Raw genomic sequence first — 26,693 nt, 5'->3', positions numbered from 1 at the left:
TGTTTTTTTATGCAATTGCTCATTTTTTACTTCACTTTTTTTAAAATCTGAGGCAAAAAGTCAAAATTTGTTGTAAAGAATTAAAATAATAATAGTTTTGAATCTAGTTAATGACGTAGACTTCATATATAAAATCTTCTAAGTCCCTTATACAGTGCCTACATTTCACATTTGGTTCTTACTTTCTTGCTATTTATAAAACTTTCTGGATTATTAAGTATTACAAATTTTTAGATTCTTGAAGCATTCACATTTTTGCAATCTTTCTTCAATTCCCATTATGTCATCATAGAGCCAACACACATAAATGTTAAAATTTTTTGCTCCGTGGAGTATTTTTAGTACTACCTTTTTGTATAGTGGAACAAAAATATCTAAAAATAGTTTTACAATAATATATAATCATTATTTGTTTCACGCAAAATTTCTTTATTTTTATTTTTATTTTAAGATCTGAATGTCTATGGGCTTAGACCAATGGGTTCTCAACGTTTCAGGCTCTTTGTCTCCCTTTGAATATTGGTGGAGGCTTCCAATTACCAACATATGCCATCATTATAAATAGTTCAGTTAAAATTTAAAGCAGAAACTGGTTATTAAATAAAAGTATAGCTAATTCAAACACAAAATTTTATACTGCCATACATATCTTAAATGTAAACATATGAAATCAAAAAATTAAATAAGTATAGACCAATTATATTGACGGTAATCTAGGGTCTATGTAAGGCATGCATGAGTAACTTTCACTACATTAGTGAGTGAGTTGGTACTGTTTATCCTTGATAAATTTTTGAATATTAAGTTATAGCTGGGACAAAGCACACTTCAGGTTACTTTTAAACTGAAATAACTGGTTATGTTATAGGAATATAATAAACAGTAAAAAATAGATGCCTATGCTAAATAATGGATTCACCCAGGAATCCCATCTGGAAATAGGTTTAGACAAACATTCAGGTTTAATAAGTTCAGGTTAACATAATTTAATTTAATAGTTACTGCTTATGTGAAGAAAAAAAAAGTAACACTTTTGCATTAGCCTGCTATGAGCCAGAGGATCATGGAAGTTAAAGCTCCACTATTTCGTGACCTACCATTTAGTTGAAAAGATTCAATATCCTCCAAGGTTTGCAAAAAAAAGATTTTTACTGATTACAACATTTCATTAAATTGTCACTGCCATCAACAAATACAATGTGTTAACCATATAAAACATTAATAGATCAATACTTCAGAGACCTGAACTCTGATTAAATTTGAAGAAAATAAAATACCTGTTTTCAAGCCAGAATTGTGAAATGCATATCATTAACCATATAAACAAGGGATATTTCAACTGGCTGATTATTTCACATTAAAAGATATTTTTCATAAATTACTTACGAGCATTAATAAATAATAAAAAAGAAATACTCAGATTGAGATGAGACCACCTCCCTACAATACAAGAAAGGGACTAGCACAGGAGACAATGTGGGAGAGAATTCAGAAGAAGACTCTGGCCAAATATAAATATGTATTATAGCATAAATACTTAACTGTTCATAATTGTTTTTTCTAATTGTGGAAAAATCTTAAAATGTTTGCATTTGTGTGTTACTTTTTTTTGTTTTGTTTATTATTTAAAGGTGAATTGCTAAAAGAGTAACTAAATTTTACATTCCATTAGCGCGAAACTAATGATCAACATCATTCATCTCATATTCGTACTCAATAGTTTAATTATTTTATTAATTTTCAGGGCCCTTCAAAAGTATGAATTATTAAATTTAGTCTAATTTTGACCCTTTTAACTTTTGCTTATATGCTTATGGTATTATAATGTATATGCATGTGCAGAAAAGGTAGCAAAAATTGATAACTTGCACTTATAATAAATTAATTTTATTATTAAATTTGAAACTTATTTTTCATGTTTTTGTTTTTGTAAGGTGGATCACCTATACCTTTCACTCAAACTTTCAAGCTTGATGGCAAAGATCGGATTATTCATTTTGTTAATAAACGAGCATTTGCCTTCATGGATGATAAGGAACCTCACGAAATAAGCTTCATCGGGACCCCTAGGAATGTTTTTGTTGAAGGGCTTGTAAGTTGGGTTGCTGACAATTTCTCTTCCTAATTCATTATCCTTTATTGCCAATATATCCTTAATCTAATTCTTATTTTCTTTTTTCTTTCTTTGTAGCCTCAATCATTGATTTTGAGTTTTGATCAAAAGTCTCATGATTTTGATCTAGATGGCAAAAGAAATACTATTCAGTTTGGCACTCCCTCTCGAGAACTTTACATCAATAATCGGCCATACGAAGTGCAGTTTGGTGGCCCCCCGTTGCTCGCCCCACTAGAAAACAACAAACTGCATCACATTCGAGTGGACGGTCCCCCTCCTCAAGTATTGATAGGAGAGAAACCTGCATATGAACTATGTGAAACCTTTAATAAAATGCATAAGCCTTCATTGCAAAATCCTAGTCTTGAGCCACCTGTGACTTCTACTGAAAAAACTTTGCCATTCCAAGATGTAGATATGCGCCTAAAGAGTAAACCTTTACAACCACCACCATTTTTTGAGTCTACTGCAGCAAAATTGAAAGACATTGATTGGCGTCAAGCACCTATCTCAGAATGTCAAACACCTTCAGTGTGGAATGTATCTCAAAGTTCAAATATAGTTCCTACAAACTCGGTAGTAAGTTTCATTTTAAATTATCTAACTAAAAGTTACTGATTTTAATTTTTGATATTGTGTTAATTGTATCCAGGGTAATTCACAGAAGATGAATCTGCAAGTTTTTCATCAATTTTAGCTGATAATTTATATGAATGCGCTTTGTTTCTAATGCATAATAACAGCCAGTTTCTAATAAGAAAGCAATACTTTTAGAGTAGTATGGTATTTCTGGTTATGGAATACTCAATCGGTATGATATTTTCTACTTCCCCTTACCTATTTTCCATGAATCATCCCTATGTCTTTAAATAAAGTAATTTTTAAGCAAGACTTGAAATTTAACTTCTGTATCTGTGAATTGCAGTCATAATTTGGTAGCTGAGTTTGTTTAGAAGTTTAAGTAATTTTCATTTCTAAAAAATCAAATAAAATAGTTATCATTGTAACGACTTTTTTTAAATATAAAATAAGCTTAGTTTTAAAGATTTTGTAACTATTTTTTATCATTTATTTCATTGAATGTTTGAAAGTTGTTTTAAAAAAAATATTTTAAATCCTAAAATCCTATTTGCAATGGTTTAAAATAATTGTAAATGATATCTTAAAGTTGATTCAACAAACTTCCTACTGCTAAGGCTACCTGCTATAACTTGAATCAGGTGTGGTATAATATAATATCCCATTAAAATCACTATGAAAACAAATTGAAAGATAAGGCTTCCTATATTCTAAGTTGACATAAATCAGTCAATTCTTATTTTACTCTCCGTTTTCCCTATGGTATGTTTTGTTAACCTTTGAGCCTCAATCTTCTAGCAACCCCAATTCCAAAACGAGACAGCCTTCCTCCAATTTGTACTTGCAAATAAGGACTAATGAGTGCATAAAAACATTAACAGCAGTTAACCTGAACCTCTAGAAGTGTGTACTTACTTTTGTCCTGGTATATGTGTGCATATTTTTAAGTTTTTATATTTTTTCAGACAAATACTACAGCTGTTACTTTAGAAAGGTTCCCGCATCCTTCATCTTTTCCTCAAGTTACTGATGGAAACATAGTGTAAGAAACATTAAATAATTCCTATCTTTCAAATCTAATGTATATTTATTGACGTAAATTAATTCTAACTAAAAATTTTTAATAAAAATGTTTTCATTTTTAAGTTAATTTACCGAAATGACAAAATCACTGAATAATGATGATTTTGGAAAAATAATATTTTTTAAAAGCTAATTAAGATATATCTGGATGTGTTACGTGTTAGCAAATGTCGGGTAGATAAGTTGACCACTGTAAAAGCCAAATATGAAAACTACTAAAATTTAAAAAAGTATTATTCCTCTCTGTTGTGAAAATATCATGAAGAAAATGCAAAATTAATTTTAAATAACATATTAAAAATAGTTTTCAAAAAGGTTAAATTAATACAGATTTATTCATATCTATCTCAAGTTGTATACAGTGAATTGATATTTCGTGCTCAGCAAATGTCTGACTTTATTACCAGCATTACGCCTTGATTTTTGGCAAATTTTGCGGTTTGAAAAGTTAATTAATACACCAAGATGTACTATATTTGGTATTAGTTAAAAAAAATAATAAAAACTTATTAGGTTAATTTTTTGACTTATTACTCTTTTATCTTTCAAAAAAGTAATAATCCTAATAAATAAATAAAAAAAATTGGTCTTGGTGAGAAATTAATTTATTGTTTGTTATGCCAGGTGCAAATAAAATATTTGATGAATGTTGTTAAGCCACTTGCAAATAAATTATTTGATGAAAGTTGATGAGTGCTCTCTGGAATCATAAGGCTCCTAGCGAAAGTAAAAAGGGGTTCTGCAAGTTAAGAGTTTTTTTTTTATAACCAGTTGTGATTTTTAGAACACCTAATTATAATTAGATCCAACCAATGATCCATTATGTATTTGATGATTTGGTTATCTTTTTGTTATTGTTTGAAGTAAAAGGCCATTTAAAAAGAAGTGCAATTTTTTCAACAATATATATATATATATATATATATATACAGTGGAGCATCGTTTATACGACGCCGAAGGGACCACCGAAAAGCGTCGTATAAACGATAACGTCGTATAATCGATTTTTACTTCTAAAACTGAAACTAACTCTGTTTTCAATTTTAATGTTTAACGTGTTGATTTACATACATTTCTAAATTAGACAAAGCAAAACAAACAAATAACCAAAAAAGAAAAATTGCAGTGAGCAATTTTAATGCATGTTACCTTTAATTATATTTTCTTGCTATTGGTCTCTACGATGCTTTGAATAGCGAGTTGAACTTACTGCTTTCTATGACGCAATTTAAATTTCTAATCACGGCCAAATCTAATGGCTGAAGCGCACTTGTGCAATTTGCAGGAAAAAAGAGAGCTTTTACGTTTACCAAAATAATTAGTATCGATCACATAGGTCGATAAATAGCAAAATTTTACGCTTTTGCCTCTTCATAATATTGTCTAGTTTTTTTTCAGTCATCTAGTAAAAATTACAGTCGTCATCCAAGAATTCTTGTTGTCACCCTTTTCTGTATCATTCATGTTGGCAAATTCCACCCTTTTTTAAAATACACAAGAAAAAATAAAAAATTAAATAAACGTGAACAAAATCTAAAAACCGACGTATAACCGATTCTCTGCGTCGTATAAACGATATATTTTTACATTAAAATGAATAGGAATGATTTGGGACCACACTAAAACGTCGTATAAATGTAAACGTCGTATAAGTGATCGTCGTATAAACGATGCTCCACTGTATATATATATAATTTCTGCATAACATTTTAATGAATTATCTAAAAGACATGCATTTATAAATGCATTAGCTAGTACTTTCCATTGTGCTTTTCAAATCAAAATAAAAATAACTTAATAATAAATAAGGAAATATTTAGATAAGGTAATATGTTTCCCTAATCGCCTTCTTTAACATTTATAGCTCGTCTTTTTTAATTTCCTTTCACAGAAAACCATAATTTAGCTTATTTTATTTATTTTCTTTAACTTATTTATATGCACCTAAAATAAATTCTTAACTAGACTTGATACAGCTCCAAAACTGCGAATCTTACTGTCGGACATGATGCCTTTGATAAAACATTGAAAAAAATTCATTCCTGTAATTTCATTTTATATGTGGTGTTGAGCAGTGGACACAATTCAGAGCTCAACTCAGAATACATGACTTCCGATGTTTAACTCCGAATTTTTGTAATTTTGAGCTCAACCCAGAAGGCAAGGGAATTCCTGGAACAAGCATTGAAGCCAACTAGCCTTCATAGGAGACTTTTTTATAGAGCTAATCTGGATTTGCCTTACTTATAGGGGAAAACCTCCCACAGCTTGCCCAACGGCTAGGGGATTCTATCCCATGATTCCCCTACCACTAATGATGTTTTATGTCAGTACTGTAATCGTTGCCAACCAGAAGCAGAATTTGTATCGACCAATCATCAGCGGATTGCGAACCTGTGTCACCTCATTACGAGGGGAGAACTCTATCCCCTCATTGAATATTTTCAAAATAATGTAGCATTTTATAGGATGTAATGAATAGTAATTCGACCAAATGCTGAACATTCGACCAAAAAAATCTGCTGCATAGCAATATTTTTTTTAAAAAAATTCATTGATAAATATTATTTTTTTTAAATAGAAATAAGTTTATTTATATAAAATAAATCAAATCATCTAAATAATCAAAACTTAGCTTTATAGCATTAGGTAATGGAAAAAAATGCTTAGGATAATAAAGATAATTAAATATAAAACAGAACATAATGCTAAAAATGTTTTCCAGAAGAAAAAAATTATCCATAAAATATTAAGAGAGATAATGTCTATCAGAAACGCTTTTAAAAATGCAGTGCAATCATAAAACTGCCTATAAAAATCAATCTTAATTTTTTTAGAGAAAATTTTAAAGCTAAACATTTCAGTTTTCTAATTACCGTACTTTCAAGAAAAATGAAAGTCTAATAGAGACCCTCTTAACTGCCACGTCGTTAAAAAAAAACATACATATTTTTAAAAAGAAAAGGCTAAGTAGAAACTAAAACAAAAATTGTTCTTAGTTTTGTATCCCGGGGTAGCCGTCTAGTTTGCCCACCCCTAAGCAGGGCCTTGAAAAACATTTAAACCAATTATTAGAATTTCAACTATGTAGGGCAATGAAAGAGCTTTTGATATTCTGTTTTTTTTTTTTTCTCTCTCTCTCTTTTTTTAAAATTATATTTTTCATGTTAAGTTAAAGATTAAATTTATGTTTAGTTGTCCTTTATAGCAGTGTTCCCCAACCTTTTTATCACCACGGACCTGTCAACGTTTGATAATTTTACTGCTGCCTGCTGGGGTGGGGGGCATGTTGATTGTTTATATTTTAGATTATTTTGTATTATTAATTTAATTTAATTGTATTTAAACATGCCTTCAAAATAAAATACAGATATACCAAAAAATAAGTATAAAGTGATTTTAACATTTTAACTTACTAGAACGTTAAATCAATGACAACCCTGAGCTTGTTTCTTTGCATTGAGATGGTTTCATCTCGGGGTAATCGGAGACAATGATACATTACAAACATTAAAAAATTTATGTCACTACCTTCGGGGCCACTTTTTTTAAATAAATAAAATTTTAATGGTACGCAGATATTTTTAATTTGGGGTATAAACCTAGGAATTTAAATTCAATTTCAATTAATTGGGCGGCCCGGTACCATTAGATCCACGGACCGGGGGTTGGGGAACACTGCTTTATACGATAGGCTACACTAATGAAAAATTTGATCTTCTATTCCCCTACATAGTTGGAATTTTAATCATAGGTTTGACCTTTCTTCTGAAATAATTATTCAGCACTACTCTTCATCTACCAAACTGTATCTGCAATTTTTTTGTAAAATTGTAATAGTTTAGTTAATGATCTTTCTAGCATCACAGCCTTCTCCAACATATTCAAATCTATTCTAATTTAACCTTTTGCCCCCTTGATTCTTGACAAACTCCTAACATTTGTTTTTTTATCAACTTACTTTTTATTATCTCGTGTAAACTTGTTCCTCTGTCATGATTGGTTAAATCACTTTGGACATGTTTATCTCTTTACTGTTCTAATGTCATTTGGTGTTCAGACACTGAGGAAGGCTCTTGTCTAGAGAGCAAAACTTATAACATGCCCATTTCTGTACTTCATTTGCACGCTTTATGAACTTTTTTCATTTTAATTTATTGTGATTTGTTTTGTGAAAAATTTTTGAATTTTTTACTCATTTTACTTCTTTTATTAAATATATTTTTGTGACATTTAAATTTTTTATTGTTTAAAAAATCTTAAATTTTGGTTTTTTTTTCCCCCTAGCAATGGCAGGATGCCTCAAGCAACTCATTGGAGCGGAAGACCTCCCCTTGAACCTCCATTTTCCAATAAGCTGATTGGTCCTCTACCTCCACCTCCCAGGTTACCAATGGCTCTTAATAGTTTGCCACCTCCTCCACCATTACCAAATTTGCCTCCTGTAGATGTAAGACCAACAAGAGTATCAAATTTACCTCCTGTAGACATAAGACCAACAGGATTATTAAATTTACTCAATGCAGATGTAAGGCCTACAGGATTACCAGTAGATGTAAGGCCAACTGTTTGGAAACCTCTTCCTCCACCTCCCATGTTTCCAACTTCTGTCTCATCTGGGAGTTTACAAAAAGTACCACTACTTCCAACTCCACATATGTTACCGATAGTCAGCACACCCTGTAAGGTTCTTAAAATTATATTCCAAATTATGATTAAAGTATATCCTAGCAGCAAAATAACTTGGGCCCTCTTTAAACCTATATTCATGAATCTTGACTCAATAAGAATTCAAAGGGCCAATGTTGACCCTATATAAAATTGTCCGATTCATTTGATATTTTACAGCCACTTTACAACCAATATCGGCCCTGTATAGAGTTGTCAGATTCACTCAATCTTTTATATTTATTATTCAGCAAATATGGGTCCTATATAGGACCAATGTAAAAATAGTCTAGGCATCCCAAGTATTGGTCTCTCGGTGATGTATGAGTTAGTGATATTATGAGCCTAACTGGCCAAGGAAAAATTGTTGCTAAGGTATATGAGTTTAATATACTGTATTATATACCTTTCATCAACTTATTTCTAAAATCTCTATAATTTAAAAGTTAAAATTTATCTGAATTTATGAAATTGTTATTTCGTGAATTGATTGATATTCATATAATTGATATTTTTGTTCCAATCATAGCTATAAATTAAAGTTATTGATGTATTTAGATTTGAAGTATTTGGGATTGGTTCTATATTGAACTGCATGAAGCAATTTATAAATTCTTAAGAGATGTATTTTATTATTATGAAAATAGTTAAGCTTATGTAATGCCATGGAAAGTATGCTTCCATGTTATTATAAAAGAGCAATTAAAGGTTTTGATTACATGAATGTGGATAACAGTATGGTATCGAAGAGGCACCAACACTGTGGATCTATTTTCTCTGATATATTCATTGTTTTCATAGTTTATTTGTAGCCTATAAGCACAAAATTTATGAATTTTATTTATAAGCTCAAAAGTTCATGTTTATGGCCAGTTCTTTAAAGTAGGTTAAATTTTGAAAATCCAAATCATTTTCCCCAAAAAAACAAATGGTCTTAAAAATCAAGTTAATTTTAAGTGGTTAGCTTAATAAATTTCTTTTTATTACTCAATGTTATTCCCATAAATATTTTTTCCTAACATTACTGGAAAAAAATAATCTGTTTAAAGGGATAATTAGAAAACTGTTTAACTTTAATATTAAATAGAATTTATGTTTTAGTGTAATGTTTTTGTAAAATGTTGTGTTTTTTGTTTTGATTTTCATTTTGGCTTCAACTTGAAGATTATAATATTCAATTAAATAATTTGTATTAGCCACAGTTAATTTGCCACTTGAAAAACCGATGGAACCAATTCCACCTGTCGCTGCACCTATTGATGTTGGATCCTTTTTTGAAAAGCTAGTGGCTGCAGGCATTATCTCAAAGAAAGAACCAGCTCCTTCCGTTGCAGCTGATGAAAGCTCATCAAAAGAGAAACCAGAAGATGCAATTAAAGAAGAAAAGGAAACCAAAATACCTGCCATCGAATTAAATCCTAAAAGTCTGAAGCAGTAAGTATTCTAATTTATTTAATTAAATGTTTCTATATGTATTCCTTATATAAAATCTATATTAAAATATAGATTTTATATATGAGATAGAGTTTCTATAATAAAATATAATGCTTTTATTACAAATCTGCTTAAAAATATATGTTGCTAATGCCTTGCCACTTAAAATGTTCTGTTGATAAGAATTAATGTTAAATCCATTACTCAATGTTAAAGTATCACTCACAACCGAATTTTTATTCTCATTGTCTAAGGGAATTTCAAATTTATCATAAAAGGAATAAATAATGTGTAGTAAAAATATATAATTAATATTTTTTCAATACATTTAATTAATTGAAAACAGAAAATTATGTCAACTATTTCTTGGGTTTTTCTTTTGGTGTTCAAGTTTCATCTGCATAAGTTATAAAACATCTAATTAAGCATTTGTAAATTGTTATCTTAGTTGTCCTTCTGATGATGTTTTACTTTAAATATTTCTTTAATTAATAATATAATTATTAACTGAAAGTTGTAATTATTTTTTGTAATTCGGTTACGAATGATACAGTGTTACAAGAGAGTCATGGCCACAACAACCAACAGATCAATCCATTGTACAGAGTGCTTGAATTAATTAACTGTTGAAATTAAGTGACTATTAACCAACGAATACCCTAAAGCACCTAATGAAAGGAAAATATGAAATACAAAGCAACATAATTTGTTCAAGAAATAAATTACGTTTCTACTCGCCTTTTTTTTAAAAAGTCCAAACAAACATCTCGGCAAAATTTAATATTTTTATATCAAATTTACAAGATAGCATATTATATCATATTTATAAGATGGCATTTTTAAACACTTTAATTATAATATTCAATGGCAAACACAAATAACCAACATATTTATCCTGAAGTATTAAGAAATGACATTGTTATTACCTAGTGCTACTCCCTAATTTAAATTAATCAAAATCCCGAATCAATAATTTCTCATGTATTACCATGAGTCCATCAGGAATATTTCTCCCAGCACAATAGAAATACAAACATTTATTTAACTTTCGCGGGTGAGATTACAAATGATTTCTAAACATAAAAACCAAACTCCCCAAGCATTATCCATAATATTTAATAGTATACAGCAAGAAATTAAAAGTAAATTGAAGTTCTTTTAAAAAAGGCCTATGGGCGCACAAAGCTTACCCGTAACGGCAGGAAAGGCTGATTCCTTCTCAAATATTTACAACATCTTGTCTTAAAAAAATATGAAATAACACATCACTAAATTTGAGATATCATATACCAAAGAGTATAGTTTCTATTTGAATAAATTTTATGATTGGCCAACTGAATCAGGTAATGTACGTACAGAACAACAAGTGCAAAAGGAAGTTTGAAGTGTTGAATTTGGTATGATTTTCGAAACAAAAGTACTAACTACGAAACAGTAATGAACGTTGTTATTGAAATATTATCTCAAATTATGCATTTAAACTTACTATGTAACAAGAATATATTGAAAAAAGGACTATACAGTTATGTTGTTACAGTCCTATTAACTATTCTTTCTTATTGTTGGTTTGAATTCCTGTTTTTTACCAGTCTTAGCCTTTCATTGTGATCGTTATGTCATATTTGTTGCACTATCTAATTGTACTTAAAAAATTGGAACATTTGAAAAAATGTTGTGATAAATTGTGCTATTTTTTTATGTTCAGCATTGTATTTAAGTTTTTAAACTTAGACATTCAAGGACATTATACTTTCTAATATTAACTGAGAAGTATTTGCTTTTTGTTTAGCTATCTATATGTTAGTTTAACCATAATAGCTCTTCCTTTATTCATTTATTTTTAATTTACTAAAAAAAAAAGAGGTTAAGTCTGTTTTTCTGTTGAAATTGATAGTTTTTCTACTGTATAAACTTCCTTTAGCAAAAATTAAGTTTCAAAGAAGTGAATCAGTTGAATGTTGTATTAGTTTTATTAGTGATACCATATTAGTTTTAGTCTCATGTATAAATTGTTTAACACTTATTCATGATTGGTTTTACTAAAGGCAGTCTGTTGTATTTTGTGCACAATCAATTGGCTGTGTTATCTACTAGTTTCAAAGTTTGAATAATTATGGCGAAATTTATACAAAAAGTGATTTTATTGTGCTTAAGCAAATTATCTTCAGTTCTTTGTAAATGCCACTGAATTTTAAATTAAAAATATTACTCTCTTCAACTTAGTACTCTGTTTGTTAGTTATACCATTTACAAGAATTTAAATTTAAAAAAAAAAAACTATTTTATTTTGTTTAAAAGAAATAGTTTTTCCTTGTTTATGAAATTTTAAAATTTTTCTAATTACTTAATGTTTCTCTAATGTAAATTACTGCATGAGTAATTAATTAATCTTTACTGCTAGCATTAAAACTATAATAATTATTCAGAAACTAATTTTGCAAACACTAATTAAAAGTGTGTAAATTATTTCACAGTTAAATAGTTATGTCATTCATTTGAAAAAAACTTATACTATTTGATTTTTAGGAAACATATTGATTTAAACAACCCTTTAAAAATGTTACAACATAATGTTTTATAATACAAAAAAAAAGGTATTCAAAAAGTAGTTGTACATCCTGTAGCTTTATAATTTATTTATTTACAGTAACTGAATTGCATATCGTTTCATAATTTTTAAAGGGCGAGAAAAACTTGCTTATAAAAATAATAAATCTTCTTTTTACTCAAAAGCTGTTAAATATACTTGATGTTGATTTATAATGTTTTTAAATCTAGGTTTTACTCTGGACTCTTGACTTCTTTGTACAAAGGTTCACAATGTGCTACCTGTGGCATGAGATTCAAAAATTCCCAAGGTGAACAATATGGAAGACATCTTGATTGGCATTTCCGAATGAATCGTAGAGAAAAAGATGGTGCCAAAAAAGCCTTCTCTCGCAGACTCTTTTATAACGTTAAGGTGGCTAGATTTTTTATTCTTTATGTATATTTCTTTTCAATTTTTTAAAAAATTTTTAGCTGTGTTAATCTATTGGAGTTTTTGTAATTATATACGAATCGCCAAAAGAAAAAAAGTTATCTACTCTAAAAATTGGGTGACTAGAATTTTATTTTCAATCTAAAAAATTGGAATACTAAGTCTAAGAAAATTGTAACAAGAGTATATTAATACTGATACTGAGTAAAAGCTTTATACAATGAACTTTTTTTTCGTTCAAAGGAGCAATTAATAGTTGTGAATAAGTTTTTAATTTGTATGATTTTGATTAGTGTTCAACTTTTTACTTTTACGGAAATATCAATTAGTTAATAATTTTTTTAAAAAAAGAAGCTTTAACTATTTGATTACAGTGTTCTTTTTATTCTTACTAACTTAAGTTCTTGTTAATAGGAGAAAGATGAAAATGTATCAAGAAAGGAAATAGCTATAGCGAAATTTATTATTAAAGTATAGAGTATGTTATTAAAACATGTTAAGAACTGTATAATGGCAGGCAGTGTTTTGATGTCTGAAAAAAACCTAAGCCATAAAAAAGAAAACGTTTGTTAATTTTAAAAATAGCTTTATATTCTAATACCATTAATTCTCCCAGTCATCTATATGTGCATCCTTCTTTGTAATTAATTTTTTTTTAACTCATCGATAGCGATTGTTACTTGATCATCTGCACTCATAAAACAAAATGTATCGAGTGTTTCCCCCCCCCCCTTTATTTGGAGATTGTTCAGGATAATGAATGCACTTAAAACTAACATATAAACTAGGTTAAAAAGCACTTGTATTAAAGTAGTAAGTTTTAAAACAATTTGTGTAAATTTCAAAATAATTTGGAAACTTTTTTATTCATATGTATTAACTATTTCATTCATGCAGTTGTGTTTCTGTACTATATTTGGGATATTAAGTTCTTCTCCATTAGTTCATTAGAAATATTTTTAAACAGAATTTTTTTAAAAAATTAAGGTAAAAACAACTTGTTGTAATGTCATGAAAATCATTCACTTATTATTTTCATATCAAAAAGTGATTTATGGAATCTAATACAAATGTATCTTTTAGTATCCATAATTCTAAACTTAAAATAATGAATTTTAAATATTCTTGATTATTTTAGGATTGGGAACAATTTATAGAAATAGAAGAAGCTGAAGAAAGAGGTATACTTTAACAATACAAAATTATATATTTTTGTCAATTAAGTATTATTATTTTAGTATTATTATTTTATCTTTATTATTTTATTCTCTGGTAATCAGTATTAAGCAAATTTTTAAAAAATTTTGGATACACTATTTCTTGAAATATTGGATTTATTTTGTCTTTAAAGGGCTAAAGTCTTGAAGTTTTTAATTTATTTACTTTTATATTTAGTTATTAATTCCATTTTTGTTCTCAGCGCTTTTGCAATATATTTAAAACCAGTTTTCTTTTTGTGAGATGGATTTTTGTGTAATCAAGGTTACTTCAAAACTGAAAATGCATTTTTTGTTGTCACTGTACCTTCTGCTCAGTATAAAGCTATGTTTTACCTGCACTGATTTTCAAAAACCATCAGAACCATTCAAAATGAAACTTTTTTTTTAAATCAAAAAATGCCATTTATTTTTGCTCATCCTTTAATCTCATGATATATTTAGCCCATTTCAGTCTTTTGTTTTGATTAATGCTTCATTAACTCTGTTTATTTCATTTTCACAAATTTTGCTTTAGTATTTTTAATTTAAGATCTGTGACTTTTTAAAGTGATCGTTTGTCTCGTGCAATGAAAATTCATTTTTTCCCCTGATTGTTTATTTTGCATAAACTATCTCTTTTTAATTATGACATTGTCAAAACCTGGTTTCGAACACTTTACTTTATCTCTAATGCTTCTCTTTGACATCTACATTTTTAACACATCACACACAGATGACTCTTTTCTACATCTCTAACACTAGAAAGGCAGAGGGCTCTATGTGGTTCTTCTCTCTTTTTGCTGTTCTGTAATTCCAAAAATAATTTACTTTAAGCGATGTACTTTTTGACTCTGTTTAATGGCTTATTTAATCATTTTAGTTTTAACCTCATAGGAACTTATATATTTAATCTTATATTTGCAATATTACAGAGTTGCTATGTCACGTCTTCATAGTATTAAAATATTAATTTTGGATATATTTTTTATTATTTGAAGTTTATTATCTTATGTTGATATTTTATTAGTTTCTGTCAAACCTTTGATATTAACAAATTTAATATATACACTCTATTTTTTATAATGATTTATAAACTTTTATTTTTTGTTATAGGACAAAGTTTCTTTATGTCTAGTATTTGAAAAAGATAAAATTTACTTTTATCTTATTAAAAAGTTGTTAATTTTATCTTTTCTTCTTTTTTTTAAAATTGTTTTGGTAGGGGAGATGTATATTTTCAGAAAAGTTCTCAAGTTCTTCAGAAAATTTTATTTGGGTGTACTATCACCCCTGACTGAAAGCTGATTGGAAAAAAAAACAACTTAGTCACAGAAACTTTAAAGAGCTCCGTGCTGCATTCATAGTGTTAAAAAAAAAAAAAATGATGCTTAAGCAATGAAACCAGCAAAAAACAATGTGTAAACAGATATGACGACACTCTAAAAAAGGAAATTAAATGCTAAGTAGTGAAAAAGAAATCATGCTTGGTACATGTCCATATTATGGCAAGCGTACTTTTAAAAAAGTGCAGTTTATTGATTCTTATGAAAACTGTAAAAAAAAATAAAAATAATCCAGATTAATGTCACAAATTTTTAGTTTCATTAATTGAAAAGGAGTATTTCATTTTCTTTTTTAATATCCATGATTATTACTTTTTATAAAGAATAAAAACTCAATTATCTGAACTACAAAATTTTAGTTTAATTGAAAAAGCCATAATATCCCATTCATTTAGACATTTTTGTTAACTAATTAGGGAAAAAAAATCTTATGCAATTCTAATAATTGAGCTTCTATGATACCTTAAATAAATAATTATTTTTTAATTTTAGATACATATTTTTGATTTACAATAAAAAAGATCTAAGAAGGGCCAAACCAGGTCATTCTGTATTCAGGGCTGATTGTGCTCCGGAAAAATCCAGATTTCCGGACTTTTCGCTAACAGTGATCCGGAAGTTTCCGGAGATCGAAGGTCCAGGCGTTTCAAAAAATCATTGATTACAGAAGTTTCTGGAAATCAAATTTTCAAAGGTGGAACTTAAAAACACAGTTTATTTTATTTGTAAGGGAGAGCCAGAGATATACTTTATAAGCTTATATTCATGATCAATATTCATTTTTTATCAGTAAATAGTTGTTATAATCATGAACTCAAGAAAGACATATTTGTAAATTTCAATTACTTCTCCAGGTCATCATAGGTATGTGTAAAATTTTAAATATGTTTTAAGTAAACTAAGAAATATTGAGAAAAAGGAAAAAAACCTTGTTTAAATTTTTTTCTAATATTTCAATTTAAACTTCTTTTTTTTAACTCAAGAAAATTTCCGGAATTTTGACTTGGGCTCACAATCATCCCTGTGTATTTTTAAGTTCTACAGAAATTTTTAGTTAATTAAGTTACACAGCAAGAAAAACTTGTACATTAACTGTTACACATTATATGTTAATTTTTGCAATTGGTCTTTTTTTTTTTTTTTTTTTTTTTTTTTTTTTTTTTTTTTTTACTTGTACCTCCTATAATTTATAGGTACAATTTTTGATAAAATTGAGTTATTTTTAAAAAAAAAATTGTTGTGATATTTCTGAGTCATATATATAATTTTTGCTTTTCAGCTCCGAGTTACTTTGAACTTCAAGCTGATTGTATAAGCGTTAAAAAGGAAGAGGCTGAGAAAATTCATAGTGTTCGAGCGAGTGAATGTGAAACTGAGGTAAGGATGTTTTTTTTCTTCCAAGAAATTTCGATACTTATTGTTGTGAAGTATATTGATAATTTTAAATAATAAAAGTCATATAATGTAATAAATCTACATGCAAAAGCCATGATTAGTTTAAAATAGTTTCTATATTATAAAGTTTTTTAGCGGCGCAATTAAGAAGCACATTTTTAGCTTGGTGAGAGGCTTTTGCATTAACATAGGGTTACAGTTATTGAGCTTTATGAAAAGAAGAAGAAAAAAAAACATTAAATTTTTTAAATATTGACTAACTTGATAATTGAATACCGAGTGTGTTGAGATTTTATTTTTTAAGCACACACTCGCTTGTTTCTTTTTCAGTAAAAATGGTTTTTCTAAACACACACCAATCACATTTTTGTCTTGATACTTCAGTAAGTTTTACAGAATTTTGCTGTTTATCTGTGCCACATCATAGCCTTTTAAGGCAAGCATATCATAAATTTGCATATCTGTAGTTACTTTTAAAATTAACATGAAGTTTTCCAACTCTGTTTTTAAAATCTATTTCATATTGCTTATAATTGTCATCCGATATGACTTTTTTGAAGAAACTAATTGCATGGTAAGATAAGTCCACATTAAGAGTTGCTAAATATCACTATTTACAAATAATATCTCTGTTACAAAGTAATTTAATTGATAGATAGTATAGAATGTAGACAATAATAGATTTCTTAGTTCAATAATCTAAGAATTTTCTTAAAAAATCCCTTGTAATTGCACTTTATATGGTCTAGAATAATAAATGTGTGTAAGTAAAAAAAAATTTTTTTTTTTAGTATTTTCTAATTGGTTCTTTACTTTAATGATATCTTCTGCTGATTAACTTTTGAAATTTGATTATTACATAGTATTTGTTAATGTCTATCTAAACAATATAAATTACATTCTCTTGTAAAAATATTATTTGCCTCAGGAGAAATGCATTATTATAATGTCTAATGGTTTAACTCACTCAGTGTTTTCTTCCTGGACGAAATTAAATTAAAATTGCACTTCTTTCCCATTAGATAGCGTAGAAAACTTTTTTCATGTGGGAAATTGATCTAACATTCAGAAAAAGTCAGAACTAATGCACAATGGGTTAAGAACTGAATTTTTTTAATTTATATTCTATTTTAGGCTAATATGCTTACATTTCTATTTTGATTATTAATATTCTAATTATTACAGGACATATGTTCAGAAATTTTACTATTTAATTAATTTGCTTAAGACTGGAAAATGTAATTGTTTGAGAGTAAGGAATTGTAAATTTTAATTAAAATTCTTTTTATTCTTCATGTATTCATTATGTTACACTACAACTTAAACTTTATTTGCATACTGAACATTTTCTTGTCTGTTTATATATTTCGATAGTTTAAAATGTTATGAAAAAAACTATGATATCACCGTAATTAATAGTGATTTTTCTTCTATTAAGAAATGCTTTGTTTGTGGGGAGCAGTTCCAGCTGTTTTGGGTTGAAGAAGAGGAAGAATGGCATTTACGAAACGCTGTTAGGCATGATAATGAGGTAATGTAGTAACACTTTTTTCCCTTTAAAATCAGACTATGTGGCAGCATTCTATGCACACAAAAAATTCCTTTGATACAATTTTAATACAATATATTCATGTTGAAAATGTATGAATATATTTTTAAAACATTTTTTATGCATACATATCATAACCTCCTATATCCAACTATGAGCTGGTCTTTCTCTATAGCCCACCATTTTTTGGGAGCACCTCAAATGTTTATCACTTTTCTGCAATTTTATAATCATAAATTTGATTTAGAGGAAAGAAAAAAGATAATTTGAAACATTAAATTTTTTCTTTTGAAACATTTTTAAAGCAAAAAGAGTTGTAGCAAGGGGGGAAATTTAAGAAGACTCAAATTAATTGTTCATTCCTTAAGTTGTTCAGAAAATAGTTGAAATTATTTTTTTATTTTATTTTTCTGTGTTTTCCAACCCTTCTTTCCTTTCCCGAAAAACCCCTAAATAATAATTTAACCACTATTTTGGCTAAAAGCAGGTGAGGTGATTGGTCAAACAGCCCTTATAGAATGAATAATCTTTCTTCCAAGTGTTTGACCTCTGCAAGAAATGAAAAAGCATTATTATAAATTTAAATTTCTATTGACAGGCTAAAACAGTTTCAAAACAGTAACATTTAAAGCAAGATGAAAAGATTATGTAGGATTTGGCCTCATAAATTGTATAAAAAAAGAGAACAAAAATCATTGTTCTTTTTTTTTATATTTCAATAATTTTGTTTATTTTCTACATGTTTCAGCTTCTTGCTACCACTCTTTTCTGCTCCTAAACAGGTTAAAAATATGTAACCACAATCTTGATAAAAGTAGGTCAAAGTGTCTCATGTGTCTTAGCTCTCACAAGAAAGCTTGAAAACATAATCATATTGAGTTTCAGGTCATTTACATAAAAATCAGCAGCTTTTTTTTTTATACAGTTCAGCTTGTGTTATTGTTGTATATTTTCAAATTAATTTAGGTCGATAATCAGGCATGTAGTTCTTCCACTAATCAGTGTTTTCACTACAGCGCGAGAATCTCGCATATTTTTTTCTTTTCTCGCATAAAAAATTATTAACGCGAGAATTTCGCCCACTGAATTTATCAATTTTAAAATGCACGAATCTCTCGAATTTTTGAAAAAATTTAGTCTTCCGCCATTTTGAAAAAGACATGAAAACAGCTACGACAAGTGTTGAGAAAAAAAGTGAGTTCTTTATAATAAATTGTTTAAAGTTATCTCTAGTTTTCGCTGTTAATGAATTACCAAACTCCCTCATCGACAATTTAGAGCGATTTGTAAAAGTTTAAGTCTGTGAAAACTAATCTGGAAGACCTGACAAAGAGTATGAACATGGAAATAACTTCAACGAACTTCACTATTCCATAACAGAAATAAGTGAAGAACCTATGCTGGCAGATGTAGAGGATAGGAAAGTGTGTGCACAATGCTACAAATTTAATTAGTGATTCCGAATAGTTCAGCATCTGTTGCAAGGTTATTTAGCCCCCAAACCGAATTAAAACAAAATATCGTAACAGATCGATTGGTAAGCATTTGAGCAAACCTAATGAGAATAGCTAATGAAGAAGTAGATACAGAACATTTTCCATATGATAATGCAGCAAAAATATTCAATGTTCAATGGTTTAGAAATCAGAAGATGTTAAAAATTTATTATAATTAAACAAATATTTTTTTTAAAAGTCTATTCGGGTTTTTTTAATTTTTAGAAATCTCACTTAACTTTTTGAAATCTCACCCTGTTTTTGAGAAAGGGTGAGAAATTCTCTCCCATTTCTTTTCTGTAATGAAAAGACTGACTAATTCTGCAAATCAATAATTTATATTCCAACAAAATTTTCTCAGAGTTTTGCTCATCAAAACTTTCAATCAATACTTATGCAAAATCTTGTTAACAAGTCATTTATTCTGCCCTTATCGGCACTCTTTTTTTTTTTGCTTCCTAAGGACTCACATGTAATAACTACTTTTTTACGCAGATTTGTTAAAGAAAAAAGCGCATTCGAGAACACGAGAGTGGGAAAAAAAAAATTCATAATTGCTTTGACAAGAACGAATAAATTACTGAGGGAAACAAAAGTATAAAATTGTTAATCTAGAAAGTAATTCCAAAATGACAAAAAAAAATTGTTCGCTGGAATAAAACTTTTTTTAACTTATGATAAAATAAGTAGTAAGCTTTAAAATGAGTTGAAATTTTGTTGCAAATTCTGATTTGTAACTGAAGAATTTAATCAATGTAATACGTTTGCCCCCTTTTTTATTTGGCACAATTCGATGAAATTTATTTTTTAAAATAAGATATTACCCTGGAAATTTCAAACCGAGCTTGTCAGTAATGAGTTTTTAACACACTCGATGCAATTGTAAATCTGAGTGTCAAACTTTTTTTTCTTTTATTTTTAATTTTCCAGTTAATGCAATTGGTTTTCTCATGGTTTTTAAATTTCCAATATTAAGAAAGGCAACATTTGAGTAATCGATTTTTGAAGTGTTTGATTTGTGTTGTTTCCATGCAGTGTTTCAATCATTAATTTATTTATTTATATATTTATTTATTTTATGTGGAAAAGTGCTTTTTGTAGAATGGTGGTGATTAATCTTCTACTGTATTAATACAATTCTTACTTATTGGAGATTAATAATGTTATGCATTTTTTTATTTACTCAGTTTAATTAACTGAACTTAATTTGAAATTATGTATGTTAATGGTTTAGTTTCTCCAAAAAATAAATTTTATTTTCTTACAGGTTTTTCATCCAGCTTGCTACGAAGATTTCATAAAGGTATACTGATATTTTTTAAAAAAAAGCTTATTAATTTTTAAATGTGAAATTTCAGTGCTTAGTATGTTAGCTGACAGTCCTAAAATGTTATTGAATTTTCAGTTTGCAAAATTATTTTCTAAATTTCATTTGTATTCGATTTAAATATTACTTTTGTTCTTTAGATATATTTAGTCTTATCTAAATTTCTTATAGACAGGGTTCATACCTGAAATTCCTGAAATAGGCGTTTTAACTCCTGAAAATTACGTTTTATTTCCTGAAAAAAAATTTAACAAAAATAAAAAACGATTCTTAAACAGAGAAAATAATTAATCATTCCTTCTGTCTTCGACTTGTTTGTTGTGTTGTTGAAGTCCGAGTTTATTATTATTCTAAGATTATTTCGTCCGCTTATGAGGGAGCGTTCTAACCGAGTCCGCTCAGCAAAAACCTATTGGTTGAAAATCAAACCAAACAATTGTGGCTAAAAGAATAATTGATGACCATCTACAATTTGTTGGTGGACTTGAAAAAGTCATTATTTCAAAAGAACTCATTGTTTCAGCTACAGGTGCACTTCAAAGATATCTTGCACATTTGGAAGAAGAGAAAGTAATTACAACTAATAAAGCTAAGGGTGAAAAAGGAAAGCTCTTAGCAGAAATTTTGATAATTTAAAGAAGAAAAAGAAACATTTGGAGGATGATATTCAAGAACTTAATAAAACTTCTGAAGATTATTCTGATCAGGCTGGGGAAAAAAAATGTGATCTCTCATTAATTTCAAAAGCAAATGCCTCAAGGCGTCATGCTAAAGAAAAAATGGCTGAGCTTGAAATATGTGAAGAAGAACTGAATAAGACATATATGTCTTTAAAAAGTGTTTAAAATAAATAATATTTTAAATTTACTTTCTTAGAAAGAGTATGAACCCTGTATAAACTAATTATAAATAATACATACTTTATTTTGTATGTTATGAACTATATATATTTAGTCAAATGTCCTCAAAAAGTTAAAATTAATAAATTAAACAGTTTTATATAAATATACACCTATTTTGATTTATTTATATTAATATACTTAAAGAGACATAACTGCTAAAGCCGAAGTGCATATTTAAAATTTGTGTAAGGTTAAACTTCTGTTGAGAATTGAGTTAAAAGACTTGGTTTTATGAATCATTATGCCCACTTTTCATTATAATGCATTTCTAGTGGGTATTCGTTATTTATTTGCAAATTTTTTTTATCCTGTATGATGTTTAAAAATAATTTTTTGAAACAAATGAGTTATTCAGAATTATAATGGAAAGTATTTGACTTGCTGTTTATGTTTAGTCTATTCTTTTTAAAGTGAAATGTTTTCATGGCTGTTTTAAAACTTCAGAATTATAGGTTTAATTTGCAATTCACTTTTTTATAACAGTGACTGCAGTTGTGCTATAGTTTGCTACCCATTTATCTTTTTTCTTCTTTAAATCAAATATATAAAGTTTTGTGTGCAGTAAACCAATAATTAAAACATTATTATTTTTTTAAATGTTTTCTAACTCAAAAATCTATTATTTTTTTATAGAGAGGGAAGTTTTTTTTATCAATGCTTTTGTTTTGAAATGATGAGTTAACAGGACGAAATCGAATAACTGATAGTTAAAGGCAATTCTGTTATTAAAAATTCTTTTGTTGTTGCTTAGATAAAAATTGTTTTTTAATGTCTATACTAAAATAAAACATGCCATGACTAAACATGTTAATGACTAAAACATTTTATTTTCCCTGACAGGCTTCAAAGTCTCCTATTGCTGACACATCTAAAGAAGAAACAGAAGATGAGGCTTTAGACGAAAAAATAGAAGAAGCGAGGGAGAAAAAGGAAGAAGCAAGTGATGAAGAAAAAGAAGAGAAGAATGATGTACGGATAGCAGAGACACATGATGTACGAACAGAAGAAACACATGAGGTACGAACAGAAGAAACACATGAGGCACGAACAGAAGAAACACATGAGGTACGAACAGAAGAGACACAGGAGGTAAAAAAAGAGATAAATGAGGTGGGAAAAGAAGAGACTTCTGAGGAAGATAAAGACATGACATCTAGAAAAGAAGCAAATATCCTACAAGAAGTATGTGAAGAAGAAAAAATGGATGTTGAAGAATCTCCTATCCAAGATGATGTAGATGTCAAAGTTCCTATCAAAGAAGAACCTTTAGAAGACACTTCAAACATCAATGAATCTAATGATGTTCCAGTCAGTGAGAACCCCACTGTCGTTAACATTGAAACGACTACGAAAATTAAAGAAGAGCCCATGGATAGCTCTGATACCGAAAATATTGCTGTAGAAAATAATAGTCCATCGAAGATTATTGTTTACATGAATGATGACTTTTTAGATTACGGGACTGAAGAGGCAATGGACATTACTACGAATGAACCTTCAGAACCTAACAATAGGGTTATAGAAGATAAAGTAATCAAAGCAGAAGATAAAGTAATCAAAGCAGAGGAAGTAGATGATAGGACTTTAGTGAAAACAGAACCGACATCAGATGATGTTGAGAGTGACGAGTTCCGTCCGCCAACTCCAGACCCTAGGTTTGATGTTCAACCGCCAATTTTTAAAGGAACAGAATTATCTGCCCTATGTACCATAATGTAGATAATTTATATATTTTTTTATTTATTGTGATATTTGTACATAAAAAACAACAACAAAACAATGAGCTGTGATCCAAAGAATAAATATTTCTTTTTTTAAATTGTAATCAGGCTTGCTTTATTTTTCCTTATTATTAGTATATTTACTAACTATTACTGTTTAAAGCTGTTTACTAACTATTACTGTGAGAAGAAAAAAACTTTCTTTTTCAACATAACTATGCTGTTTATTCCCTTGGTGTGTATTAAAAAAGCCTTTCTTTAGAAGCAATGAACATTTAAGTGACATTTTGGCATTAACTCTATGTATTAGTACACATGTTCTTGATTTCTTTATCTTAAAACCAGGCATTATAAGTCGTGTTTTTTCTTCTTTTTTTTTTTAATTATTCCGTACAGTCTATTTCACATTGACGTTGCTTCCAAATTTTTAATGAGATTTTGAGTCTGGTGAATTTCTAGATCAATTTATATTATGGTAGCGGATCAATTCTTGTTGAAATGTTCCATTAAACTTCTGCTTCTATAAATAATATGTATGTACTCGTGATTGAATTAGTTATGCCCCTCAACAGGGACTGAACTTACAGCATCATTTTGCTAGGTGGGGGGGGGGAGAAAACTAACTTATTTCAATTAATTTTGCTCAATATAGTAACTTGTCTCTTTTTTGTCTATTATGTAATCAAAAGTGTTTTTAGTTGCATTATGAATATAAGCGAAATTGCATCAACTATGGTATGGTGTTTACTCATTTATCAAGAATTATGCAAATTATTTGCAAAATGACTAACTGAAAATTAAAGTGATTAAATTTGGCAAATGTATTTGTAAGTTATATTTATTATTAATTATGAGCAAAAAAATATTTAGTTGTATTGATTTGTATAATTTTTAAATAGTAGTTTGTCATCTTAATATCAAAGTTTATTAAATTCATTAGTTGTTTAGAGAGAGATATTACGAAACAACATATTATGCCAGTCATTAGATATTTATTCAATAAATTTTTCTCTTAAATGGACTGTATTTTATTCTTAATATCTGATATGTTACGATAGTGACAAGAATCAACTTTTTAGAACTTTTTGGTTTCAATAAGAACGTGAATAAATTGATATAATTTATCTTTCAAACTAATTAATTGAATAAAATAACTTAAAAGTTTTAAAAAATTTTGAAATGAAGCACCAAAAAAATTTTTAATGATTTTGTTTAAATGGATCTGGAGATAATTTTTCCTACCCTATAATCACATTCATATGTTTACCTATTAAATCAAAAAATTATAATTATACTATTACAGGATGTAGTTTTCATTTTATGATGATCTTCTACTGTTCGATAGTCGAATGACAGAAAGTTGTTAACTGAAAGATATTTTTTTAAGTACTGAAATTTTTTGTTGATGTGAATTTTCATTTTCTTCTCGTACTGCAGCCGAGAGAATACCAATCGTGTCCCAGCTGGTTTTTTCCATTTCAATATATCGGATGCACGTTGTTTCTAAATAGTAACCTCTAATATTTTCAAGTCATCTGAGTGGGGATGTTTCCTATTTTTTTAGTGCCATTTAGCTTATTGAAGGTTAGAAGATTTAATCCCAAAAATCGAACTTATCCATAAGTAACACATGCTCTGACTATTTTTTTCTTTTGAAAATAAGCAGTTGGCTATTCTTACTCATTGTCTTTCCCTGCCATAGAGAACTATTGATTGGATTTAATTTTAGTTCTGTTACTAATGAATCATGGTCTTAGCCAATTAATTTAAGCCAGAGTAAAACCTGCTTGACCTATTGGAACATTCATTCCATTTTTGTTGGTGATTGTTGTTCTAAGATAACTTTCTCCAAGATGTAACCATTAATCACCAGTGGTATGTTATCAGATTCTTGATTGATCACAATCGTGTGCTTCTATGCTCTGCTTAACTGTGTTTACATTGTATAACTAACAATGAAATTTCGATATCAAGGAAAAATAGTTTTAAACAGGAATTACCTTTAGAAATATTTTTTTTTTTATTCAACTGTTGTATATTTTTAGTAGATAACTGAGAAATTTAGCCTTTTTTGAAATTTTAGTTTTTATATAAATATCCCCTGTCCGAACAATGTTTCTTAAATGCAATAGTTTCGAAAAATATTGCGGCGTGGAATCGGTGTGTAGACCGGATCTTGAGAAACAATGATCTAGATGACGCATCAGAAAGCTGACAGAACATTCTAATTTGTTGAAATTTTCAATCTTACTTTGTACAATTTGTTTGGATTCTTATTGATTTCCTAAAAATTCATCACCTTCGTCAGAGGAGCTTCTTTTGTCAATGTATAAGTGTTGGAATATATCTGGTCCCATCACTTTAGCTGCAGACAATTCAGGAAATGCATGAACAGCAATTGTCTAAAGCTTTCACAAATTGTTTCATCAAACCAAGTTTTATTTGAAGTGGAAAATAACATTTCCAACTTGTCTCTTAATCCAATGCTGACTCTATTATCCCAATGGTGACACATATCTGTTTGAAGGAGAAGTTGCAGAATAACGAAACTTCACCTCATTGTCTTTACTTTTTTATTAATGTATTTCAGAAAAGTAAAATAATATTTATGTATATATTAATGGGTGTGCATGTATATTCATAAAAATACAAAGACAGAACTGAAAACTTCATGTTGTGAAAAAGCTGTACTTTATTATTTTAAGCTTACTTTTTTCTGAAATCAGCGTCCCAAAATACATCGGAGACAATGCTTGGTAAATATTTTCATTGCAGTAACTGATATGTTAAGCAAAAATCGAACTTATCCATAAGTAACCCTTCTCAATGTTTTCTATTTAAAACAAATACAAGTTCTGATTTATAGTATTGCTAGATTCCTGGGTTTTATTAATGTAACTT

The 26,693-nt window shown here is 28.4% G+C and overlaps 1 protein-coding gene across 1 annotated transcript in view; it reads left to right on the top strand.

The window, feature by feature from the left end:
• The window catches only part of LOC107454988 (uncharacterized), a 60,213-nt gene extending 36,317 nt beyond the window's left edge, over positions 1-23,896 (top strand). The window contains exons 10-20 of the mRNA XM_087167506.1: positions 1,935-2,092; positions 2,192-2,695; positions 3,661-3,737; positions 8,066-8,460; positions 9,643-9,880; positions 12,659-12,842; positions 13,999-14,041; positions 16,682-16,779; positions 18,236-18,328; positions 21,110-21,145; positions 22,912-23,896. Coding sequence (XP_087023632.1) covers positions 1,935-2,092; positions 2,192-2,695; positions 3,661-3,737; positions 8,066-8,460; positions 9,643-9,880; positions 12,659-12,842; positions 13,999-14,041; positions 16,682-16,779; positions 18,236-18,328; positions 21,110-21,145; positions 22,912-23,790 — 2,705 coding nt within the window. The 3' untranslated portion in view covers positions 23,791-23,896. The remainder of the gene's footprint in view (positions 1-1,934; positions 2,093-2,191; positions 2,696-3,660; positions 3,738-8,065; positions 8,461-9,642; positions 9,881-12,658; positions 12,843-13,998; positions 14,042-16,681; positions 16,780-18,235; positions 18,329-21,109; positions 21,146-22,911) is intronic.
• Positions 23,897-26,693: the final 2,797 nt, after the last annotated feature.

This window comes from Parasteatoda tepidariorum, chromosome 7, assembly GCF_982258835.1.
Source record: "Parasteatoda tepidariorum strain Cologne lab strain chromosome 7, Ptep-v5.0, whole genome shotgun sequence".
Taxonomy (NCBI): domain Eukaryota; kingdom Metazoa; phylum Arthropoda; class Arachnida; order Araneae; family Theridiidae; genus Parasteatoda; species Parasteatoda tepidariorum.
The sequence above is the reverse complement of the archived record's forward strand: the minus strand, read 5'-3'. Positions and strand labels throughout refer to the sequence as shown.